The 27008-nt window shown below is 33.8% G+C and overlaps 1 protein-coding gene across 1 annotated transcript in view; it reads right to left on the reverse strand.

The window, feature by feature from the left end:
- Positions 1–27008, reverse strand: part of Galphao (G protein alpha o subunit) — a 215259-nt gene that overhangs the window by 74701 nt on the left and 113550 nt on the right. Inside the window, exon 3 of the mRNA XM_085822055.1 lies at positions 13728–13869. Coding sequence (XP_085678181.1) covers positions 13728–13869 — 142 coding nt within the window. The remainder of the gene's footprint in view (positions 1–13727; positions 13870–27008) is intronic.

Consider the following 27008-nt stretch of genomic DNA (forward strand, 5'->3'; position numbering starts at 1 on the left):
GTATGTCAATCCCATTTTTCCTGATTTCCAGTGTTCTTACACTAACGTTTGTCGAGCTACATTAAAAAAAAACCTTCAAAAAATGAAAAAAGAATTCATTTCCCCTACCTTCATTATCACTAAGTGATTATTCTAATTTTAGTATGATTTGTTGTAGGTTACGTGAGAAGGAAAACGGAAATAAAATCAAGAATCATCGCCTGAATACGATTTTGAATGATTATGGCCCATGCGCATGTCATAATTTAGAACCAGATTCTGAATATGTAAACTGCTAAAGAGTTAATCTCTTTATCTCTTTTTTATCAGAAGAGAGATAAGAGTTCTAAGCGAAGCGGCTTATAAGGAATAAGGAGATTAATGGCATTTTGCATGAGATCACAGTATGGGAATTGAATTGCTGAAGATAAGATAATTAGTTGTATTTCAATTTCTAGATGCAAGTGATCATTCACTGTGACTCAAAGAGATTGCATATTTTTAACCATTGCAAATCTGAAGAATTACATTTTTCTTCTGGAAGCGCAAACAAAAGATAATGCGTCCTCTAGCTTTTAAAACATGCAATTAATACAGTTACTCGTTTTAAATGAATGCCAGTCCTCGTACGAAGCTATATGCTAATTTTGAAGGCATTTCTTTACTTGTAATAAAGCATAAACATTAAATACATTTTTAATTCTTGAAACATATGATAGACTTGAAATAAGTTACTGAAAGGGCTGACTATGCCATATGTTTGAAAACATGCAGATACTTACATGTAAGTTGAAATTTTCAACTTTCGCAGTAGGTTTTATAGATTATAAAAATTAAAATACAGTCATTTTGTCGAAGTTCTAGTTTATTGATTATCTCTTTTAGATCCATGACTATGATTTCATTAATTTATTCTAGAAATTATGACAGATACTAAAGTCTGAAAATTTTTAAAAAATTACTATTACTATAAAAACGTAACAAAAAGTGAAAATGTCAGTTTTTTGTTGTTGTTGTGTCCAATATTACATGGAAGAATGGATATCAGAGGCTACTCCAAAGAGTAATTTGGACTTCTATTTTCCACCCAAATTGTGAGGGAGGAGAGACGGCCCGGGGTCTCTCCTCCGGGCATCCCACCCCTCTTCCCTTCCACCAAACCACACGAGAGGGCTTTTGGGTCGCTGCATTTTTAGAGTGCCCTGATACCTCACGGACAGCATATATTTACAAACATCCATGTCTTCTCCGGGATTCAAACCTGCGCAGTAGGCTTTCCTAACCACTATACCGTCTGGGTGACTAAATGGCAGTTCTGTAATCTACATAAGTCTTTTCAGCTGATAACATTGATTAGAAGGATGAAACAGTCTGCAAAGCTTCAAAATTCCAATAAGCTAGTCGATTTTGATTGTTCTACTTCTTTCATTGGTACAGGACAAGTTTCTAGAATGCATAGCTTCAAGTTCAGTATCCAGACAGCTTAATCGCTAAGTTTCAAATTGCTCGATAAATCAACAAGCAGGTGTTAATAGCTCGCTTCTCGGGAAGACCAGATCTGACACTATATGTCTTCTTGTCTTTTACATATGGGGTAGCATAAGTATTGGTGGACGCCGAAAATGCCAATCTTCGAGACGAAAGTAACATCCCGCTTTTTCCCTGATTATATGATCACCATTGTTATGAAGAAAAAAAGTTTCGACACCAAGGTTAAATAGCTTTACTTCTAGGTACCATGTTATATCTGAAATTCCTATATTGTTAAATGTTAAATATGAAACTACTTGCCGTTAAAGGTAGTAATCGTATAGTGAAACGTGTACAGCATTTTTGCGTTGTGAAAAAAATGCATTCCGGGACCGCGCCGTGAGAGGATCGAAAACATAAAACATATACAAGATATAAAGGAAAATATATAAAGAAAACATACTGTAAGAGGTTCCAGATTACATATCAGTTTATTCAATTACAACACAATAAGAAAAATCTTAACCTCATCTGAGAGTCTGTTCATTTAAATTCATAAAAAAACTTGAGGTTTGTCTGGTGATTTAAAAGAAAGGAAAGGGAACAATTTATGGCCTGAGAGTTAAATTTTAGATTCGACGTTGTTTTTTTTTTTTCTGCTAAGGACGTTTTTGAAAAAACTTGCCTAAAGTTCCAACACACCAAAAAAAATAATACTTATCTTGAGTGGACATCTTGAAGTGGAGGAGAGTTCATATCTTAGCTCTATCCTTACGTCACTTGGCAAATCCGCAAGCCAGAAACTCGAACGGCACGACAATAAATTACATCAGCTATACCGTCAAATCTTACGCCTGCTACTGGTTTCCATAGAAGAAAATTATTCCCACTGGAAGCAAGAGAACAGCTTACACCGCAGGGCTGTCTGCCTAGACTCTCAGCTCCACCAAGGAAAACGTAGACAATTAAGCTAGGCATTTTAGAGAACGGCTAACGCAGGCTTCCAGTTGTCTAAGGTGACATAATTCCTTCTGTTTTCAAGTCGGAGTTCAGAGGACATCGTCCTGACTTTTGCCGATACAGATAGAGACCCAAGTCTCTGTTAATTTTTTTTTGTTATTCGCTCAACAGTTTTTTTTCTTCGCATTTTTGAGAAAACCCGCGGCCGGGGAGCATAATTGCCGCTCCCCGCCGGAAGCACTGCTCGATGCCGACTAAATCTTTTCCTTTCTCCTTCGCAACACCCACAAGTTTTTTCTCAGTCTCCGTCAACAAGTCCGTCAAGCCCGAAAGTCAGCGAATCCAAGCAGTGAGTGCCTAAGCGAGTCCAGAGTAAGTGTGTAAGAGAGTCTCGCCTCTTAACCAAAACGCGGCCGGGGAGCATATTTGCCGCTCCCCGCCGGAAAACACCTCTCGGAGTCACTTACATTTTGTCCAGCAAGCCCAAAAATCAGCGAGTCAGTCCGAGAGTCAGCCAAAAGTAAGTGTGTCCAACTCAAATTTCCTTCTTCTCCTTCACCAAACGGGCTCCCACTATGGCTTCACTTATCGCCCCCTTAATTATGGCAAAATCTTCGTTTTCAACTCCAGAATGCGGAAATAAGGGTGATCGCGCATGCGCGCCCTTCTTCACTTAGCCAACAACCGGACCCTCAATCGCCAAAAACCTGAATGACTTACATTGAAAGACAAGTAGCAACCTTTGACCTTTCCGTCACGTACTTTCCTCTCTTAAGGTCAACAACAATGAAAATTCTTTCTCGAACATTCTAAAGCGCGCGAAATCATGACTTGGCGAAAATTGCCTCCCTTTCCCTGCTTCTTTCACAATGACTAAAAGTTTGTACAAGATTTACAAATAGAGGCAAATAAATAATACTCTTTTAACTAAATAATATTTCCAGAAGCATCTGTTTTTCCCCAAAATTAAAGCCTTAAATTAAATAATTCATAATCAAATAGAAATTAAGATTTCCATAAATCAGAAAATCATTCACATAATTTTTATAACGCTATCCGGTAATTTCTCTACATAACATTCCTTTTCCCTAAGGAATTAAATTTTGGTTTACCAAAATTCAGCAGACAGACACTTCTTGAAATACCATGACTCATACTGTGCAATAAGGCTAAAGGATAACATGATGTAACAATATTTCATACGACTCCTTGGTACAGTGACGTTACTGACACATTAAATGTAAAGTCCAAAATGTGCAAGTAAAACAACAAGATTAATCAAAGCAATTACTAATTAAAATACTCAAGGAAGATCATCGAAAATAATTAATCAAAAACATCAATTAAATCACTTAATTAAACCTAAAAATACTCAGAACACATACAAAAATAAAAATAAAAATAAGGCGCTAATCACAAAGAAAATATGTCTAAGATCAATCAATAATGGCAAAAAGAATTTCTCCTTTTTTTTTCAGTTCATTACATCACACTAGTGTTGCAGTCTCTGTGTGTCCACATTTCTGATCATTTATTTATCTATTCATTCTCTTTTTTTTTCCAGTCCATTAATGTAAACAATTTCACCTGAGGTCGAACACATTCTACTATTGCGACAATTTCTGCTGAGCACAATCATGGAGTACATTAAATGAGTACGGAGTTGTCAATGCAAGCGAGGGAAAACCCTGTAGTTAGAAATCATTGTGTTAGCAACTCCCCCCTGCAGCCTTCAACGCGAGAAAATGAAAGCAACCAACCCCTGAATGTGAACTCAGCCCCACAATACTCCTTAGTAGAGAAACTTGACCTTAAAAGAAACCAGATTTCACCCTCCTACGTCTCACCTTCGACCAAGGAAGAACAATCACTCTTTGAAAGTTGAAGAAGACTTTATCTTTCAATTTTTCCCTTACGATAGATAAGCCACTGAATGTGTTCGGATACACACACCTGAAGAAAGAAATAATCTAATCCAATTGCTCACACCACAAAAAAAAAAAAAAAAAAAAAAAATGAAATAAATAAAAATAAGATAATTAACGCGCCGCAAATACATAAAATACATTCCTGAGAAAATAAACACACTAATAATTCAAACACTTCCAGATAAAATATGTCACATGAACGTATTCAAAAAAAAAGTAAAGATCCCCTTAAGTACTACGAAATTGAATAACTTCCAGGAATGAATCCCAAACAATCACGTCTAAGAACAAAAGCGGCCTGATCAGGGCCAAGCATTAGAAAAGAAAAGAACGTTACAACACAAGGAACCTCGGAACCAGCCGAAAATACCCCACCCAAAAAAATCAGAAAGAAAGAAAACGTGATTGTCCAAAAATTCAATCCAACCAAAATCAATTCCGAAAATAGCATCCAGAATACGCTGTGCAAATACCAATTAGAATTTTATCCAAAACACACAAAAATAATACTAATACAACCTAATGCATATACAAAATAACGTTTGGCCAGAAGTTTACAAATACTACCAAGATACACATATACACATAAAATGAAAATACAATTAAACTGTAAAAATTTCGTACATAATTCAAATGAGCAATGAGATCCGTGACACTTAAAAAAAAATTTTAAACTGCAATACCTAAACAAATACACACATAATCATTACGTTAAACCATATCAAGTCAAAAATATTTCACTGTAATTCAAATCAAGCCAAAAATATCAACCAGCAAGAGTGAAGTGTCGCTAAAAATTTCACGGTAAACACTAGTGAGTAACAACACCATATTTAAGTCCCCTTAGAAAGACAACACCAAAAAAAAAAAATTCAGTAATTCTAAAAATCCATTAGGTCCACAAAAAAAATTCAACTAGTCAAAGAAATCAATCAAAGCTGGACTGAAGCACGTTACTAGAACACTAAATAAAATATCACAAATCAACAAAGTGTTCAAAACAACCCCCCAATTTTAGGCAAAAACTGAGATCTATTCTGCATCAGACTTCCAAAACGTTGTATAGTAACCTAAGTAGCAGCCTTCAGCAACACCTCCACCCAAACAAAAGAAACAAAGTAACTCTTTACCGCGTCTATGTAAGCTGAGAAAAGCGCTGTATTATGAATGACAGACCCAAACTTTACGTATCAAGCAAACCCCCAGACACGTTGAAAGAGAACATAAGATCTCCTATCTCGGAAAGAAAAGTGCGCTGACTGAAACGTTACAATCCTGAACCAACACAATGAAAAAGATACAACAATAGTTTTCTCAGATAACAAGTTCCTGTTTCTCCCGGTGTAAGAGGTCAAGTGCCACCATGAAGTGCAAGTATTTACAAGAAAACGAGCTTTCAGGACATTACAACTTCACGCAAGACCTAACTGCAAGCAACAAATGCAAAGTTCTCAAAAGTGCTAAACTAAAAAAAAATACTCATAACTCGTAACTCAAAATCCCTAAAAATCACACAAATGAAATCCATAACTCAAATTCTACTATTTTCCTATGACCACAGAAATCTCAATTCTTCCACAGAGACTAAACATCAGAGAACTTACATTTTACGGACCTTGGCAGAAACCACCAAAACAAAACAAAAACCTGATACAACTATCTTGATACTACCAATTCAAATACAAAACTTAAGCCAAAAGAAGAATTAACCCCAAATTCAGCAACCAGTCCAACCAAGAAAGAAAGAAAATTCAGTACCTCAAATCACATCTATTACGATTAACCAGCAAATTCAAGACAAACTACTTGTAATCAACAGAAAATTCCCGCTCATGAGTACAGAGCAAAAGTAACTAATCTTCTCAAACTTATCTAAAAATTTCCACAAACCAAATTCCCGTTGTCACCAAAATTCTCAATAAAATTCACTTTCTACAATTCACAAGACTAAATTTCTACTGTTTAAACAATTCTCACATGACAACTCTTCACAAACTTAAACTCAGAAGATAACTAATCTCAATTACTCTGACTCATTAAACTAATTAGAACTTCACTCAAGCTGATGAATGCAATACAAAAAAATTAAATAACCAAACATCACTATTGCTGATCTCAGGCAAAAATTCAAATCTAACCCATGTTCACTTTAAAACAGAATTTTGCAATTGCAAAACAACCTTCAATTTTGTTTTTAACTTATTCATTTGTATTATTATGCCTTCAGAACTTATAAAATTCATTGCTCAATACTAAATTAAATTTTCTAACACATTACACAATATACTGGAATTATAACAAAACATTGTAAATCAAAACGCAATAATATACTACGCTAGAGAATCATGAAAACATTACATACATTTCACAAAATATTATTCAATTAAGTCAAAAAAATCAAAATTTCTCTAACGTTACCCCTCACAATTATACATTTCACAAGATTCTAGGTTAAATAATTAGCAAAAACACACACAAAAAAAATTTCTAGCTACGGATAGCTGTGGCTTGTCTCATTCAGTAAAATAATTAGAGTCTTTAATCTCTTTCTCTTAGAAGTGCTCAAAAAATGAGTCCAGTTTTTACCGACAAGCACTCGAAACTTGTTACAAGGATACACAAATAGCATAGGATTATCGTGAAATAATTCATTTTCCATCTTGTATCAGAAATCAGAAATCAAAAGTATACATCCAGAAAACACTCAAGGATTTTCTACAGTAAAAATATACCGTACCTATTCTGCTACATTCTATATATATATTTTTCCTAATTTTAAAGTTCAATTCTGTTTGCCTAACGTTAAAGTCCAAAATTCCTGAAATTGACACACATTTTCAAAATTTATCACTCTCGTATTAACAAATAAGCAAACACAAATCAATACTAATTAATCCTAGCACATAGACTCAACTCTTTCATTAAAACAGTAAATTACTAAAAATAGGTAAATTCAAAATCAATTTACACACCTTCTCAGAACATAATACTTTTGTACTGGTCAACAACCTAACATGCACAGTATGAAGTCATCGAATCACACCTACCAAAACACTATCTTTTTGGTTAATATTATACAAAACAGTTTACCTAATCTTAAATTCAATTCTTAAATTAATTTAGAGAATTAATATCCTGCAGTAACCAGTAAGCAAACATAATTCAAATCAAAACCTTAATTAGTCCTCACACATAAAATTTAACACTTTCATAAAACAGTAAGTTATACAAAGTAAATAAATTCAAAAAATAAGTTACTGATTCGATCCTTCACTAAGCAGAGGTCACGGCACCAATGTTATGAAGAAAAAAGTTTCGTCGTGAGAGGATCGAATAAACACAAAAAAAAAAAAAAAAAAAAAAAAAAATATATATATATATATATATAACTTATCTGGTTGGTGACATCTTGAAGTGGAGGACTCTCATCTTATCCCGCGTTGATGTCGGCCGGGCTCATCTTGACACTGGTTCTAAAAATGTAGACTCCACTTCACTACTGTAGAACAGAAACAGGAGCACTGCTGCCCAGGACGGCTATCCGCTTGGTCCTGAAAGTCCTATGTCAACACGCAGGTAAATCGTTCAAATTTCGCCGGTCAGAAACGTTGTTGCTAGGAAATTACTGCTCGCCTGTTCTTACTCATCCCAAGAGCAAGCTTCACGGGTAACGTCCCAAGTAAGTTCCACCCACCAGTCAGTAAGGGAGAGAATCCAACTCCAAGTTTCTTCAAGCCAGTTTTCAAGAGCAACGTCCACAAGTCCAGCAAGCCCGAAAATCAGCGAATCCAAGCAGTGAGTGCCTAAGCGAGTCCAGAGTAAGTGTGTAAGAGAGTCTCGCCTCTTAACCAAAACGCGGCCGGGGAGCATTTTTTGCCGCTCCCCGCCGGAAAACACCTCTCGGAGTCACTTACATTTTGTCCAGCAAGCCCAAAAATCAGCGAGTCAGTCCGAGAGTCAGCCAAAAGTAAGTGTGTCCAACTCAAATTTCCTTCTTCTCCTTCACCAAACGGGCTCCCACTATGGCTTCACTTATCGCCCCCTTAATTATGGCAAAATCTTCGTTTTCAACTCCAGAATGCGGAAATAAGGGTGATCGCGCATGCGCGCCCTTCTTCACTTAGCCAACAACCGGACCCTCAATCGCCAAAAACCTGAATGACTTACATTGAAAGACAAGTAGCAACCTTTGACCTTTCCGTCACGTACTTTCCTATCTTAAGGTCAACTAACAATGAAAATTCTTTCTCGAACATTCTAAAGCGCGCGAAATCATGACTTGGCGAAAATTGCCTCCCTTTCCCTGCTTCTTTCACAATGACTAAAAGTTTGTACAAGATTTACAAATAGAGGCAAATAAATAATACTCTTTTAACTAAATAATATTTCCAGAAGCATCTGTTTTTCCCCAAAATTAAAGCCTTAAATTAAATAATTCATAATCAAATAGAAATTAAGATTTCCATAAATCAGAAAATCATTCACATAATTTTTATAACGCTATCCGGTAATTTCTCTACATAACACCATCTTCTACCATGTATGTCATAAAATATGCTTGTTGCTTACCATATATGGGGAGATCATCGACGATCGATGCTGACTTAGCAAATACCTAGCGAGGCGACGTCATCACCGCTTAGGATAGTGCGGAGCAGTCGAGACAACGCCAGATAGCTTCCAGACGTAGAAAGTGTGTGTGTGTGTGATTATGGCAAAGTCTCGAGGGCTATCTGCCTACTGGGAAGGATGCCTTCGTGGAGGACTTTCTAAGGGAAACTGGCTCGTATACACGTTACACATGGGGAAAACCATGAAAATACCCATGCAGCCAGCCCGTTCGCGGGATTCGAACCTCGGACCGAACTACCAGTGTTCAGCGACTTTACCGCTCGGCCGCTGGTGGGCCCAGACGTGGAAAGGAACGGAGGAAAGCAGAAGGCTTGCAGATCATCCAAGAGTTGAGATGGTTTCCGTGGAGGCTCAAGTTCCTTGTGGTACAAGCGGACGATGCTTGTCTATGCCATATTAGGGCAAGACGTGCCCTTTGAATGTTTTTTAAGGACTGAGTATTAGTCATCGTTATATGATCCTGGTATAATTGTCGGACTTGCTTTCACCATGAGATTACCAGCTGAACTTTTAATGTTTACCTTTTATCTTTTATTTCATTCATTCTATTTAATATTAGTTAAAAATAATGCTTTAAATGTCCTCTCCTCATGTGTTTTGAAAGTAAAAACTATATATATATTACTGAAAATGTGTTATTGGGGAGGCAATATCGGCTGGATTCTGCGTATTGTAAACAAAACTGGTCATTCTGAACAGATTCTATGAAATTCCATACAATACTGGATATTCTGAAATTTAAAGCTTTGCTGACTTTTTGGCAATTTTAATAGCTGAAGGAGAAAACATAGAAAAGGTTTAATAAATTTTTTCAATAACCTAAAGCTTTCCTTTTATTCCGCATTTATAAAGTTCATTGAGTTATTTTTTATGCATTGAATTTCTCCTTTATTTAAATTTTAACCGTGAATTCTGGAAACATATTACTCATTCCGAGTACATATAAGATTAAAAAATACGAAATTAAAATTGAAATTTGTATATTAATTTTTTCTAGATTATATATATCCTTTTTATTTCCTTCATTATCTAACTTAATAAAATTAAATATATATTCCTTAAATACCAGACTAATTACAAAAAAATTGAAATATGTACATCAAATTTTGAAAATTTGCTTCAACAAAAGTTTCAAACAACTTTCATTCCTTTCGAAAAATTCCACTTCTGCATTTATACAATAATTTCAAAGCTTTTGTTTTTACAGGAATAGTAGCTCTTAAAAAATTGTCCGTTAATTATTCTACATGAAGGGACGTGTTTCGATGTATAGTTAGTTCCTTTTGTGTTGAGAAAAAGTATCAACATTGTTTTCGTCTCTCTGTCTCAAACATAGCCAAACTCTGACTTGCAAGCCGCATGAGACATTTTGGCACTTTAAATGCAGCTCTTATTGTAATAAACAGTAATCTGATAGCAACATAAGAAACAACATAACAATTTGATCCAAGAAATTGTTTTTCAACAAGGCCGTTTTACCAGTCAGTATTTGATTTCTTAAACAAAAGTATGTGTATGATAAATTTAAGACTATTCCAATTCTTGTTTCTATGCTTATCGACAAATTAACAAGCAAAAGGTGAATAATGTATATGTAGAAGAGTTCTTGTGTTTTTCAGAGAACAAATTCCGTTTCCTTTTAGTGTACATTTCTACAATATATTTTCCATCAACGTCTGTAAAATTGCTGCCATTTATTTGGTAACATTTCCCTTCCTTTCTTGTAGAATTCCTTTCTTCAGTTACGGAAGAAGTTTCGTAGTCCAACGCAAAGATTTTTTAAATTGTCACCTGAGAAAACTATAAAATGACTGAGAAAGGAGGTAATGCGAGTGGTACGTTACGAGCTCTCAGTTAAACTAACTCTGAGTCCAGCTAGATTGTGCTGCGTTGTTATGATGTAACACACCTCCATGATAATTCAATAAAGATGGGCTCTTTTACCTTAGAGCACTGAAAAGACAGTTAAGCTGATAGCAGTACATCTTTCTATTTAATGGTTGGTTCGGTGATAGAACCTGCTAATAGAAAACTCCACTGAAATCCCACCAACTATTTAATAGAATACGTTATGAAGTGTATTATTTGTTTTGCAACAGATTCTGGAGATCTGCCTGATTTCTCATTAGAACGAAGATTTCATCATAAGTTACAATTTCATGCAAACATTAGGATTCGATCTGCCAGGACAGATTTGAAATACAATTGATTCTCTTAGTTCCTTAGACTTGTAAATCATGTAATATAAGGCGTCTAGATGTGTGTCTAGTGTTTCTCAAGATGTAAATACTGTTCTCCTATGTTGCTCTATGAACCTCAAACATATATCTGTTTCTGCCGCAAATTTTCTGTCAATCTCATTGGTTTTCATCAGTTCTTAATTTTTATTTGCTGTGGCCATTTTGGCATTTTTGGTCTTTAAGCTGCTTTTTACTATTGAAGTACATTTTTACTGTTACTTTTCACTGAAGCACTGAAATTAATTCTAATTTGTGCGTTCTGATACTATGCTATGATAGTATATGGCTTTTATTTTCGACGTGCTTTTGCGATACTCTGTTGCAGATTACATTTAAATAAAAGATAATGCTCATTTTGGACCGTTATTTTTTTTTTCTTTCAACTATTATTTAAAAGTATATGCTATGTTCATAGATGATTCGTTTATTAGAAAAAATACAGGCCGTTTATTAGAGAGAAACACAAACTGCTCTGACGCAAGTTGATGGACATTTTCAAAAGTTTCCAAAGTCATAAGCTATCAACTGAAATGCAAAGTATTTCCTAGTTACCCAATAATTCTATTTCGGATATGTGCTACCATGAAAATGAAGAAATAGCGGTTATAGTGATAGCACGAAAAATAATATATTCTACTCCCATTATACAATTCGAATCTTAAGTAAGGACATTAAGAAGTTTCAAATTATATAGAAGAAAAAGCAAAATATAGCTGATGATCCGTCTGCCATCTCATTAATTAATTAAATGACTTAAAGCTAGATTTAATATCAAGTGTTAGTCCTTACTCCGTTAATTCTCTGTTTTATGTGAGAAAATCGAAACTAATTTTCTATACAAATGGTAACTTGCGAAGTGTATATTGGTTACGAGTAAATTTCGCTAATTCTTTTTTTCTTTTTCCAATTATTGCATTAGTCTTCACTCTATTGAATTTTATTTTACATTATTATAAAGAAATATTATGCTTTCTTTCCTTTTAAATTTACTTTTGTATTAAACTCCATTAACAATTATAATAGGAGAAAAGTGTAAAGCAATTGAAAATCCTTATTTACTACCTGTAGGAAAAATAATACACGCATCGAGTAAAAGTTTGAACTTGTGCAACGGAAAAATGCACTTTACTTAACATAGAGCAAGAGAAGCAAAAATTATTTATCTATGCTTTAAAAAATCTCATTTATTAAAAAGCGTAAAATCCTTCTTAATTTACTGTAAACCATATTTGCCTGTTTAAAAACATATTTGCTATTCTTAAAACAATGTAAAATTTCTAACTGGGGCTGTTGAATATCCCTGAATTCTAACACGCTCTTCTTAAATACTCTTGAATTCTAACATGAAACTCTTGCAGGTATGATATTTTGCCACTTCTGCTCTGCTGCTTTTCCTTAAGTCTCTGGTATCTTCGGATTTGGATTTTTCTCTTACTACTGTTACGTATCAAGATTATATGAATGAATTAAACTGAGGTCAGGCCAAAATATAGAGATTATGTCAGCCTAATTGTTGTTACATCCTGTACATTTAAAAGATTTCGAGAAAAACTTTGAATTATGTTGCAAATTGCTAGGAAGATGAATGCAAAACAAAAGCTGATAAGATCAGAAAAGGTTTTTTAGTCCAAAGGGGCTTTGTTCCTCAAAGACTATTTTTTTCGTTTTGCGATATTGCGTTGGTTCAATGTAAATGTCCGTTTCACTTTTCAAACTGTTGCTAACAAATGTTAGAGTCCTGCATTGTATTTGAAGAAATTAAATAATGAAAAATCTGCATAAATGTATGTATGTATCTCGCATTGTGATAAAACATTGGTACATAGAGCCATCGAATTTTGAATGACGTAATCCTACTGAGAATATGATCATGTGGGAACCCAAATTTGAAAGTTGGAATCTGTTTTATTATCGATTTCATATTTTGTAAACCTTTAACGAATTTTTAATTAACAAACTCAAGGATTTCAAAGCGAGCAATGACAACGTTGTACAGAAAAAACATTTTTATCTCCAGCGCGTGAGATTGTGTGTCGGAAATTCCAAAGATATGCTCAATTTTAAATTATTTTGCGATATTGCTCTTAAACTGAATTTTATGGCTTAAGTGCGAAGAACGTAATATTTAATAAATAAAAATAACACACAAAATGTTTAAAAAACGCTCCTTTGGACGTAATTTAAAATCTGAAACCTTTCAAATTTTTTTAAAGAGGGTTTGATCGTATTGAAATTCTTTTTAACCAGTTTAGCATTTTTTTTAATCGAGTTGTACAAGAGGTTTATTCGGAACGTTTGGTCTATTCTACTGTATGTAAAGAACATTACTATCGTACTAATTGACTTATTCTTACAATGCTATTGACAGCAAAAGAATAATTTCTTTTTATCAAATTAACAACTAAAAATTTTATTTACCAAGTAAAATTATTTTTATTTATTAAATTCGTAACTTATTAATCTGAGACTTGATACAATAGTTTAAAGCAAAATTAAGCTGAAATAAAATGACACTAACCTCTCTTTCATTGTTGCCATATGCAATTCCTAAATTTGGCATCGCCCGTAGGATGGCAACCATTGACTGTATTGTGTTACTGTAGACAACGGGCTTATACTGCTTGAAATCTTCCTGCGTAAATCCGCTGTCATGAATAATCCTGGTGAAAAAATAACAGTTAGAAATATCCACACTTAATCAGTATATTGATAGAAATATTACTGATAGAAACATTTAAAGCAAAAATCAAAGAGATTTGCTAACAGTGAAATGTCCTTAAAATTAAGTAGTTAAAGAAATAAAATTTTAAAAGGCTACGTTTCGCTTTTTTCAAAAGTTATAATACGTAGAATTTTATTAGGAAGAGACAATAATTAACCTATATAATATAACCCATATAATTAACCTATCAATCCACTTCAAATTAGATAAATAGGGAGAGCAACAGTTAAAACAATTTTGAATGGATTTGCAGGTTAGATTTTTTTGGAGTACATGAAAAATGAGCAATGACCCCGCTGGAACTCGAAACTGGAGCTTTCGAATACGCGTCGAGTGTGCTACCGTTACACCACGAAGGGAAAGAAGGGATAAAATACCTTACAGACTAAATTTTAATTTTATAGTTCTTCGTTTTAATAGAAATTTAAGCTGTTATATTTCAATGGAATAATAAAAGCGCATAAGTCTTTTAAATTTAAAACTTAATAACTGTATTAAGTGTAAAATATCATTTTTCAGGCTTTATGGCTTTTAGGCCCGATATTTTATTGATATTTTGCAACAGATTCCATTAATTAATTCCTACGTTCCGAATATGAACTCAGTTTGGGGGGAAAATTAAAAACCACTCTTTTCCTCAATATTCCCTGTTCATATTGCGCTATAGTCTTTTGCTTTAAAAGGGGAACTTCAGGGTTATTTTCAGTTACATGATTTGTTTCCTAACCATGTGAACGACAGTTGTAACAGATGATTCGGGTCACCTAATTTTTTCTCCCACTCCAGTTTTGTCAAATGTGTTTCGCTTCATGAAAACCGCGCGAATGAAGGCTGATTTGATTTACTGTCTGAAATAAGCTGGAGAAAGTAAGTGACGTACAGTGATGACGACACGCTTTACGAGCACAAATGGGGAAGGGCTGGCAATGGCTTTAAATACCTGTTTTAAAGAAACAGATTGTAACACAGGATCTGAACAAAATAAGCAACTTCATAATAACATATGTGTAGTTTTTTATTAATATCGTCGTTTATAATGATAAAAACACTTCGAGTTCAGCAAAAAAGTATTTCGAATATTTTAAATAGCATGTTTAATTTTGTATGCTGTGAAAAAGTGATTTTGCAAAATATTTTTTTTTTTTTTTTTTTTTTTTTTTTTGTTGTTGTTGTTGTTTCATTTACGTTTCTACGATTTCAGCCTCTCTTCAAAGTTTCAATGCATCAAATGAGTAGATGGGAAACAAGTGCAAACAAAATTAACTTTCTCCTTTACATCATGTGTGTTCATAGTTTAAGCTTAGCTCAAGTAAAAAGATATTTCTGGACACGAGGTTTTTTTTACTACATTTGCTGAATTTTCGAAATTTTCTTATGAGTGTTGTCACATAAACTCTGTAAGACTGAAGAATTAAGAGCTATTTGAACAGCAGCTTAATTTTACAGTAAAATGGTATTGTGAAAGGTTCACCTAATCAGCTCGTGGAATTAAGGCATTCACATCGACAGGTTACATCATTTAATTTGCGGACCAGTATTCCGAAGCTTAATAGAAAATACCCGAAGTCGACTCGTGTTTCGCATAATTGAGTCAGTAACAGCAACTACACCATGTACATTAGGAATTTCTGATGCAAACATCCCATTCGGAGCCAGCGTTTTCACAATAGCGCGAGTTGAAATCCCACCCTTTCACAAAGGTTGTTCGCATATATTTCAACAACTTCGGTCAAGCAAATATCTGAAATTAACGACGCTTCAAAAGTAAATTGGCAACAGCTTTTACATCAAGAGATAAATTATCAACAGCTGCAATCAAAATTTTATAAACTCAAAATGACTCATAAAAGAAATCTTTGAAGAAAAATGTTAGCATTTCTAATACAGAAATGATAAAGGTATCTTGGAGTAAAATATCTAGGGTCGCAACAAATAATATCATTCATAACACATGAAAAAAATCGATCGATCACGGCTTTCTGTAGGAAACATACTGTCGATGATTATTCAAAACAAGTACGTAGATGTTATTTTAAAAATTTCTAAAATGAGCAAGCTTTTAAAATATCTGTCTCTACTGAGAATATAATAATCAACAAAGTTTTAAGTAAAAAAAGCCTCCAAAAATGCTTACCTTTTTATAAGAGACATGTGTAGAGTGAAACACTAGACTCAAAAGTCTTTACGAAATTTATTTTTCACGTAAAAAATGGAAATTTTTGAGACCGCACCTACTGCATGGCTATATTTGAATTACTGTAACAAAGTAATCATTTTGTCATCATAAAAAAGTAGCAAAGGACTTAAAATCTCAGAGCTGAAAGACCTGAAAGTAAATTTTTAGATTCTGAAGGGCTAATGATGATATAGATAGCTTTTCATAGAACAAAAACATAAAATTATAAAGCGTGTAGGGTTTATATTTATTTTAACTAACATTTATTTTAAGTTTAAGCTATCTTCTCCTATCAAGCTTTTATCTTTTCCCTCGAATTTCCAATGCTAGAGTATGTAAATCGTAGTAGAGCGCGCAGTTTATTCAAATTTTAGCAGAAGTAAGTGAGTTTAAATAGAAGAAAAAACGAGATTGTAAGTGTGCTTCTTGAATCGCGAACGTGAAGGTTGCTAGGTAGAAATTTAAGAACCGCGCGTTTAGGCCTGTGTGCCTATCTCGACAGTTCTTGCTGAATCTTTCAACTGCTTAATCAGTAAGCTCGCTGAATCTCAGCTGTATTTCAGAACGTGGTTAGGTTAGTTAAGATTTCAGAGCCTCGTAGGTAGTGATCTAGTTATTTATTCATCCAGTCATTATTTTTTAGTTTCACATATCTGTTTTTGTTAAACTGCCGGGTCGGCGTAGTTTGTGAGCGTCAAGTGAACGCAGCTGTTATTTCTAAAGTGGAATAAAAAGGGCTTTAAACCCTTCTTACGTGTTTGTGTAAATTTACGTTCATAGCAGTCACTACCACAGTTGCTGACAGGTTGGGGCCACACCATACTACAAGCGTAAAGGTAAATATAAATTCTTTTATCAAAATAATATTTTATCTCTCATGTTTAAATAGATTCTATGCACTGTAAAAAACGAATTTTAAATCCACCAGACATGTGAATGGACTATTGTGCTTTTAGACTTTACAAAGAGTATTTCCATTTATTCACTAAAGATAGTTGATGGATTATGCAGACCAGCAATACAGAAGTGAGAAGAATTTCAGATTTATAAGGTTAGTTAGCTTAAGTTAGGATATAACTGATTAAGGAAAGTACACAAGAACTATCGTCTTAAGAGAAGGGAACCCTTTTGGAGAAACATCAGAATAAGATTTCCTCATATCTTCTTTACACATGAGGAAAACTAGAGACCCCTCCCCAAGCAGCCATTCCGATTATCGGGATTTTTACTAATACGACATACAAATTATTCAGTGGTCTTACCCACTAGTCCACTAATGGTCACGTTTCCATTGTTAAATTAGCAAATGCTTTTTTATCATGGAAATCGTATAAATTGGCAGTTCAAGAGAAAGGGCTACAGAACTGAGTACTTAAAAAATAATTATATAATAGTTAACTCTTTTCCTGTATTAAATTTGTGTTAAATTACACAGACACAAATTGTAATATTCCTTTCAGGATTGTGATTACTTCTCCGCCGAGGTTTCTAGGACACATCTTTCTAAGTACAGGTAGCCCTCCTACAACACAGCATCCTATAACACGGTTTCGCTATAACACGATTCATAAATTGCGAGAACCTTGCAAAACTGTCTAGCTCCATATCGACATATTTACATTGACCCGGTAAGAACTACTAAGAAAAGTAAAATTACAGATTTTTTAAAGAAGAAAGAAAATGCCAGAACTTTAAATGAAGAAAGAAATTCTGAAAGAGAAAGCGATCTCATTCCACTGAAAAAACGTTCAAGGTTGATTATATTGAGCACTGACAGCGAAGAAATTTATTAAACTAAAGTTGCGTTAAATTAAAATATGTAATATTTTTTGTTTTCTGTTGTATATATATATATATATATATTTACTAACGAAATATTGATTATATTATCTCCTAATATTAATTTTAGTAGAATTATCTAAAAGGAGGGAATCCATAGTTAGTAAAGTATTTATTTTCAAAGAACACGGTGGAGCATATTTAAAGCATAATTACTGCTTCATTTTACTAATATTAAATGAATGAAAAGTAAGATAAATAAAAGATAGTTAAAGTTAATTTTGCAAGCAGTCTTACAATGATCGTAATTTCAACAGTTCCACAGAATTTTTGTACGGCTAGCTAACTCACAGTGCTCCATAAATACATTCAAGGGCACGTCTTACCCACATACTACTATGGACGAACATCTTGATGGACCTGCGGACCATCTCTCCGCTTCCATTCTATCTCATAATATCCGCTTGTCTGGAACGCGTCTAGTCTTCAGCACTTCAAACTCTCGTCTGTAGCTTTCCAAACTGAGCTACATTATGTCACGACTCTGCTAAGTTGAAGAAGAAGTAAATGATGTGGAAGGATTTATACTCACATATATTTTTGTAGAGTCATTAGGTTAATTGAAAGCAAGAGGGATTGAAAAATTAGCAACCGCCTTCGCCGGGAATCGAACTACGGACCTCTGGAATAACTGCCCAATGTGCAGAACCACTACACCACGAAGGCACGCTAGGAAAGTGGGAGAAATACCTCATATACTCCCCTTTATAAAGGGCAACTGGGGTTTTCAGGGGACCCAGTCGCCAAATCCTGGGTGTGGAGAATCCTCATCCAACACTCTTTTAGTTGGGGCGCCACTTGTCATTAGGTTAATTGAAAGCAAGAGGGATTGAAAACTTAGCAACCGCCTTCGCCTGGAATGGAACCACGGACCTCTGGAATATCGGCCCAGTGTGCAAAACCACTACACCACGAAGACAAGCTGGGAAAGGGGGAGAAATACCTCATATGTTTAATAACAATTAAGTTGTTTATGTAGAATTAAAGAAATATTTGTTTTTAATAAGTTTTCGGAACGTAACCCCCTTCTTATACTGGCTCTGGGTCCCATACAACACGGCTTCACACAACACGGCAATTTCTAGGAACCTATCTATCGTGTTACACGAGGGTTACTTGTATATAGAGATCTGAAGAAGTATCTGATCTAATTAAGCGGTTGAAAAGCCTACGTAACAAATTATGTTATCTAGACCGCAATTATTTTCTGCTTTTATTTAGAACATACCCTTATAGGAGTGAATACAGATTTTAAATAGTTGACTTAGTAAAAGTGACCTATTCGGTCGAATCAGGATCTTCGTTTAAATCCCATGTGGAACACATGTCTTTAAATTAACTAATTTTAGTTCTTTCTGGTACCGGAACTTAGGCGGACTCACAACCAAGCCTGACCCCAGCTGGACCTCCTTATTGAGCAGGAGATGGGTCTGTCAGGCAAATTTTCCGTCATCGAAAGTAGTTACAATCGCTTCGCTGCCGCTCGTCCCACACTTACAGGCAAAAGCCTATATTTGTTTCTCTAAGTCTCATGATTAAACTTTTCATCCAGGGTCACCACTCGCAGCGACCAGAGACCACCATGGGGGCGTGGCTATTATAAGCTTGAAGATTTTACTGGTCGTTTGAATGCTCTCACCTGTACTACAGAGGCTAGAGCCACTGCGGATCTCACACCGAATAACTACGTTGGCCACTCATTACAAGTATTTTCAAGATATGACCTTCCATCCGCGGCGCTCCTGGAACCGCCAGGCTCATGTTCGTATCCCCCGATGTCCAGATTATCAAGGGCCGGGCGAAAATTATAACATGAGAGTTTACACAAGAAACACCAAAGGAAGAAATGTATTTGATAAATCTTATTATGGCGATACTAATAATATTGAAACAGAGCTCGCCTGCATATTATTTCATGTTTCATCATTTCATATTTTGCTTATGTTAATATTTACTGCTTTAGCATCCTATTAAACAAACAACCTTAAAAAGAAAAAAAATTACGCTGATTTAAAATGAAATAAATGGGGAATTACTGATATGTTATGAAAGTACATTTATTCTGTTGCTATTTTAATTTTCCTAACTTCATCAGAGAAACACTTTTAAAAAGAAATAAAGGCAGAGGCATTTGCTGTAATTTTGAGTGCACTCAGTGTTAGAAATTTGGTAAATACGAAATAATAATCAGAGTATCTCCATTCTCGTGTATTAATTACTAACATATAAACTATTTTTATCAACACATTTGTTCGGCTCATCAGATATCAAGCTAACTTGTTAAGGTGGAAAATTATCTCTGTCATGATTCCTCATTAAATTAAGACCCACAATATTTTAATATTGTTTACATTTTCAATAAATAGCATTAATATTCCTTTGCGTAAGTATTTCATGTTAATACTTATGAAATAAATTGAATCAATATAGCATAATATAAACGTATTTATTAAATGAAAATTTTCACCGTTTTGGTGGTAGTGCCATCTGATGGTGAAAGCTGGAAGTGCTGTACTTTCGGTTAGGCTAATACCGAATCGCGAATCATTTACATTTAGTTCGTAAGCGAAAACGTTAAGGACTGGGATTAAATCATGTTCCGAGTTCATCTGCTTTTCTGCTAGCAGGCGACATCGTTGCAAGAGCACTGTCGGAAAGTACTTTAAAGAGAAAAACCTTTTAAACGGGAAAGGCAAGGATGTTTTAAAGGAATGGGCCATCTATTTATAGTGTAAAAGTTAGCAAATCTAGGTACACTGCGAAAAAAAATTGTACCGTTTTACGTATATATCCCATTCTACTGGGCCGATTGACAAAATTCAAATTGCGTTTTTCATGTCTCGAAAGCGCGACTTAGGATACATATTAGATTTATATATATAGCATTGTCCTAACATAGGTATTTTGAGACAAAATCGGACTTTTTCTGAAATAACATAATATTTTTTTCCATATTTCGATTCTACGAAATATGCCTAGATATTAAATTTTGTAAAATTTGGTAGAAATTTACGAAGAAATTCAAAAATTTATATTGGCACAATTTTTTCAGTTTGCGAAAAGAATAATTCGCTTGGCGAACTTCTTAATATGTGGCAACCAATTTTCCTTTCCCTTCCATTACCCTTTTACATTGTGCATGAGCGGAAATAAAGTCACTGCGTTTATACTTCCAAATACTTTTCCCAAAGTGAGTTTTGATGTTTTATCGCTTTCAACAAATATGCCAAATTTTAAAACGCACCAATATATAAATTCACGTATATCTTATCTTCGGAAATTTGGAATAAAAATAATCTTCGGAAATTTTGAAACTGTAATTTTTTGCAGGTTAAAAATACGTCTACTTTTAATATTTAATAATATTTAAAATGACGGTAAAACTTTTCTAGAGCATAATTCAAATTTTTTTTTGAAAAATTTCTAAAAATTATTTAAAAATACAAATTTTAAAAATAAATCATAAAAATTGGGTGAATTTTATTTGGGATGAACCTAAATCTTGAAATGTGAAAGGAAGAATCAAATAAGTTTAATAAAAAAAAGAGAGATTAATAAATACATACCAAACTCAATTAACACTGAGGAAGTAAAATTTTGAAGGTTAATTTTTTTAAACCTACTCGTGCGATTTTTACAAAAACTTGGTAATTTGGCGTAATTTGAGTCGTAGAACCGAAATATGGAAAAAGAATTGGTATGTTATTTCCGAAAAAGTCCGATTTTGTGTTAAAATACCTATATTAGGACAATGCTATATATAAATCTAATACATATTCTAAGTCTTTTGAGACATGAAAAACGTAAATTGAATTTCGTCAATCGGCCCAGTAGAACGGGAGATATAGAACTGCCTCCCCTCCCCCTTTTTTTTTTTTTTTTTTTTTCTTTTGTGCATACTATTTGGAAATTCCATGTTCGTCTCTGTTGGGGAAGGGAGTGATATTTTAGAAAAATTTCTTGTTTTCAAGGTCATACTGACTTTTGGCATTTATTATTAAGAAAGAAAAAAAGTAAATTAGTAGTATTTTCAAGCATTTCCTTAGATGAGTTTTTTAAAAATGCAAGCTGTTTAATTAAGAATTCTTATAAAAAGGATAAACAGACTCAATTTAAATATTTCCTAATAATATTCCAATTTAAATATTTCCCTAAAATTCGCAACCAAAGTTTCAAAATTCATATTTTAGTTGGTGTATATGTCAGCAAATTATATGTCAATCTAGTGTAGGCTTAGCCAACACGCATCCCCCAGAAATTGTACAATCCCTCGGGCGATTTTATATTTCTATTGAAACTTTTGTTTTTCCTTGTATGTATGCAAAAAATATTAAATAAATAAAAATTTTCAATCACGATAAACAATTAAATTTTAAATTAACTATAGAAATACTACGTAAAAATTTAATATAAATTGGTCAGTAAGTGATAATCTTGCTAAGGCGTATTCTTAGTAGTATACAGAAGCCGGAGGTTAAGGCTGACTCGAGATACTAGTCTATAAACGCTTGGGTCCGTCATCGTTCCGTTATCCATTGTACGAACTAAGTTATTATTAATTTTAAGTGAATCTCTGCTAAATAAACTGTAGGTTAAGAATAAAACCTTCACTAAAGCAAGAGTGGCTCCGTTTAGACCAAGGAGGAAAAGATACACCGTTTATTTACGTTACAAGGCTAACCATCCGGCCTTAATACTTTTTGCGTATGCGCAAAATAGCTCTCGAATTGGTGTCGAAGCAGGTCCAGCCTTAAAATCTCTTTGAGCATCCATGAAACAGTTGTCGAGCCGGTTTCGAAAGTCGAAGGTCACTTTTTCGTGTGTAGTGTGTGTAGTGTTGATAGCTGAATAAAAGTGACATTTGAAGACATCCAAAGAGAGTTTGGAATTTATTCGAGTGAGTTTACTAATGGAAGCAAACTTAAAAATAATAAGAATTTAATAATATGTTAAATTTTTAAAAGCTATTAAAATATTCAAGTGTCGAGTGATCACTATTTGCCTTAAGATTAAAAAAGATTTTAAATGCCGGTGTTTTTACCAGGGCTTTGAACCGGAACTGAACGAAAACCGAAAGGAGGAATTCTAGGAAAAGAAAAATTTTTGATGAAAACAGGAAATTTAATTATCGTTGGGAAAAATATTTTTTTGACACTGCAGAATTCAAAATTATTGAGTTTAATTTGTAGATAGACGGTCGCTGTATTTAAGGAACGTAACATTAAAAGGCATCATGAGACAAAACATACTGATTATGTAAATTTCAGTAAAGAAATTAAAGGTTTTAAGTTAACTGCGTTTAAATCGCATCTGAAAGCTCAGCTTGTTTGATTCATTATTACAACAAACATCTGCCATTTTCAAAGCAAGTGTTGCCGTGTTGATTGCAAAGTAAAGCAGCATTAATCATCACACAACCATCGACGTGGTTAATGAGAAATCGTGATTTATCGAAGCAGGCAACATGGTCTGGTCTCACTGTTCCAGGGCCCACTGTAGGCGTGGTTGACAATGACCCTTGGTCAACAGAGACACATGAGAAGGATGTCTGCTGCGCAGTCCCGCATTCAGCAGTGTCCGCTGAACACTGTTGTTTGTTCCAAAGCACTTGTACTTGGACCTGCATTGAACTGGGCTGCCAGCTGAGCACTGTCTGGCTCCGATTTTGCTGTATCAAGCGGGACAGTCCCTGACTTTTTTTCTTTCATGTAGCACCTTTGCTTGTTTCACCGTCATTTATCCACTTCGCATAAATACTAAGAACGGCAAACCCTGAAAAACCTACCAGTCGTACAGTTTCGGAGATAATCGTTCCGGGTCTTCGGGCCATTTACAATCGCTTAGATAAGCTCTATCAAATTCGCTTAGATGAGCAGCATTTCCCATCATTCGCAAAAGGGCAGGAATGATTTCTTACCTTCTTCAGCAGCAATTAAATACCATGCCCAATTAACCACGTTCCCTCTATGTCATCCAGATGAGTTCATTGAAAAATGTGGGGCTGGTTATAATGTTTTGGCTCCTCAGTGTATATGTCATCTCACTGATGACATTTCAGCTGAAACTGTAGTAACTCATAAGATAAAATTAGCCAACTGAATGCGTATTCTTTGACAACTAATGAAAGTACAGATATCTCAGACACATCTCAGCTGCTGATATTGATTGGTAGAGTGAATGATTCATTCTAAGTTGCGGAAGAAATGTTAAATCTTTTAATTTTAAAAGACAGAACTAGAGAAGAAGATGTTTTCCAAGCGAGTGAAAAATATTTAGCCGAAAATAGCTTAAACTTATAGACTCTTTATAACAACAGATACAGCACCTACTTTTGTAAGGTAAAAATAAGGGAGCTATAAAATTACTTATGAATAAGACAGACTGCAGAGACTTTAAACCCAATGATATTTTATTATTCACTGTTTGATATATACAAAATGTGTGTGCTCGGGTATTATCCGTGAATCACGCTATGAGAGTAGTTATAAGAAAAGTAAATTACATTCGTTCACATGTTCTTCAGTATCGGCATTTCAAAGAATTCCTTAGCGAATTATCTCCTTAATATGGTGATACTCAAGTGCTTATTCAAGTTTCTCCATATATGTCATTTCGAACTTCATTTATAGATCTGTACTGTTCTTGAAATGACATTGAGATATGAACCTCCCAAATTATATGCAGAAAACGTTTCGCATTTTTCACAGTATTTTATAAGGAAGGTGACAATTACGAGAACACGTTTGGAAATACTATTTTTAATATATGTTCTTAGCAGTAGACGTCAGCTAGGTTTCGAATGTTAGTAGAGTTTTTCTATATTTTACACTAATGAAGGTCAAAAGCTTAAAACCTCAAAATATTACGAAATTTAGCCTACGTATTATTCTTCTGGGGAGATATCTTATCTACAGAATGGCTTCATGTTTTTTTCTTAGGTAATTTTTAGGTATATTTTTTAGGTATATTTCTTATTACATGTATTTATCTAATCCCTTTATGTTAACTTTTTCTAATACCAGTTCTTTGGTACAATACGTTCAATAAAACGATATGGCCGCATTTAGATCAACATATTGTACAAAAGTATTCATATCATAAAAATAATTCTTTTAATGATGTAGTAGTTTTGGACTTGATATTAAACTCAAATATACATAAGCACCAAAACCTAAAAATTTAAAAGACTACTTTTAACACTACAATGGATTCTTTTACAATGATTTGCGAGAAAGAAAAAAAAACTTTCTTGTACAGCATCTATTTGAAACATACAGCAAATTGCAATATTGATGCAATCTGACAAACAGAAGAAACAAGAAAACATTAGTTTGGTAAAACCGAACTTTGCGTAAAATGTTCCCTTGTTCTACACTCAGTTTTGAAGATATTTGCATTTTAGGCCTAATATACCTCAAACTATCATTTGGACTTCGGCTAGCTGTACTAGAAGGAAAAATAATCTATATTGTATAAAAGGTTTCATTCTTTCAATTTATTTAAAATAAATAATTATTCTTCTCGTATACTTAAAAAATAATTCCATCCTTTAAATCAGGGTTTCTTAAACTTTTCGGTGTGGAAACCCCCTAATATTTACGAAAATTTTGTACCCCATAAACACTGCGCAAATCCGACAAACGCGTGAGTGAAACTGTCAATTTTTTCGCTTGTACTGTAATATACTCTTGCAGTTTTAGGTCATTGACTTAAATTTTTAAAGTTAAATGAACGTTTATATTATTAAAAAATGTGTCGAAATGTTTTCGTTTTACCTTCATCTTTATTGTCTTATTTTTATCTATTTTCAGATACGTTATTTAGAAATATTTGGTAAATATAAAATTATTATAATTAGTGAAAGAAATATTAAAATTGTGAACTTTTTGGCGACTCCCTGCTGCAGATCCCGCTACCGCAATTGGAGTCGCGACCACTCTGCTTTAAATCATTTATCAGAAACCTATAACCGTTGTCCAGCCTCACATGCACAACGGTTATACGGTGCAGCCTTACAAAATATACTAAGTTAATTTATAATTTATCCTTTAATTTTTACTTTAAAGGAAATTTATCTGTTTGACATTGTCTTCAAATATGATATTCAGTTATTTTAATTATTTTTCTTATGGAAAATCTTTAGCATATCACAATCATGCTAGTTTTTGTTGTTAAAGCTTTCAAAAAAGTTTAATGCATTTGCGGCTTGCATTCTGAGTAATAAAATATTTGTATAAAAATGGTGCTATATCTGCACCCATTAAAACAATTCTATCTAAATGAGATCAAGCATCACAAATGATTCGGAGATAAATCCATTTTATCCAAAAAAATTCAAACATATTAATTACTACCAAAGTAAAACAAATCTAATTGAAAGAATTGAAAGTCTAATTTGAGAAACATGAAAAGCTAAATACGCAACACTAATAAATAAAACAAAATACATGTACAATTCCAAACCTCAAACACCAATAAAAAAAGAATATTCTTTTCTTCTGGCCGCTTTCATATAAGTCCAATGCCCTGATAACATTGCCAATCAGCGGAACAAAGACTATCGGAATAGAATTTGTTTTTATTAATTATTTTAATTTGAATTAATTGCATGCATTCTGACTAGATTTATAATCAAAGTCTTTGAAAGTTAATACGTATTTTACTTTAGTTCAGTGAGACATATATTCTATTCTAGCAAGTTAGTTCTACAAAAAAACTTAACTCTACCTATTTAATTCAAAGTCTCAGAACATTGAGATCTCCTTTAGGAGCTATTCTTGAAGAATGGCCTTTCTAACGACAGACAGTAATCCATTTGTCCAAGTCAAGCTATAAATATATTCGCAGCAGAACATGCAAGTTCTTAATCAATAAAAAAAGTAATTTACTACGCCGACGCATCTGTTTATTATTAAATCTTTATTTTTCCAGCTTTTCCTTCTCCAACAGTAGCAGGAAAGGTCTTTTGAAAGCGAAGAAAGAAGACAAAAGAATTCCATTTATAGCAGCACAAATCCCCCAAGTTTCATTAGCATTATCAATTAATGCCAAAGGTGAAGCGA

Source organism: Stegodyphus dumicola, chromosome 8, assembly GCF_044657685.1.
Source record: "Stegodyphus dumicola isolate Sdum_Otavi_A_Nest chromosome 8, ASM4465768v1".
Taxonomy (NCBI): Eukaryota; Metazoa; Arthropoda; class Arachnida; order Araneae; family Eresidae; genus Stegodyphus; species Stegodyphus dumicola.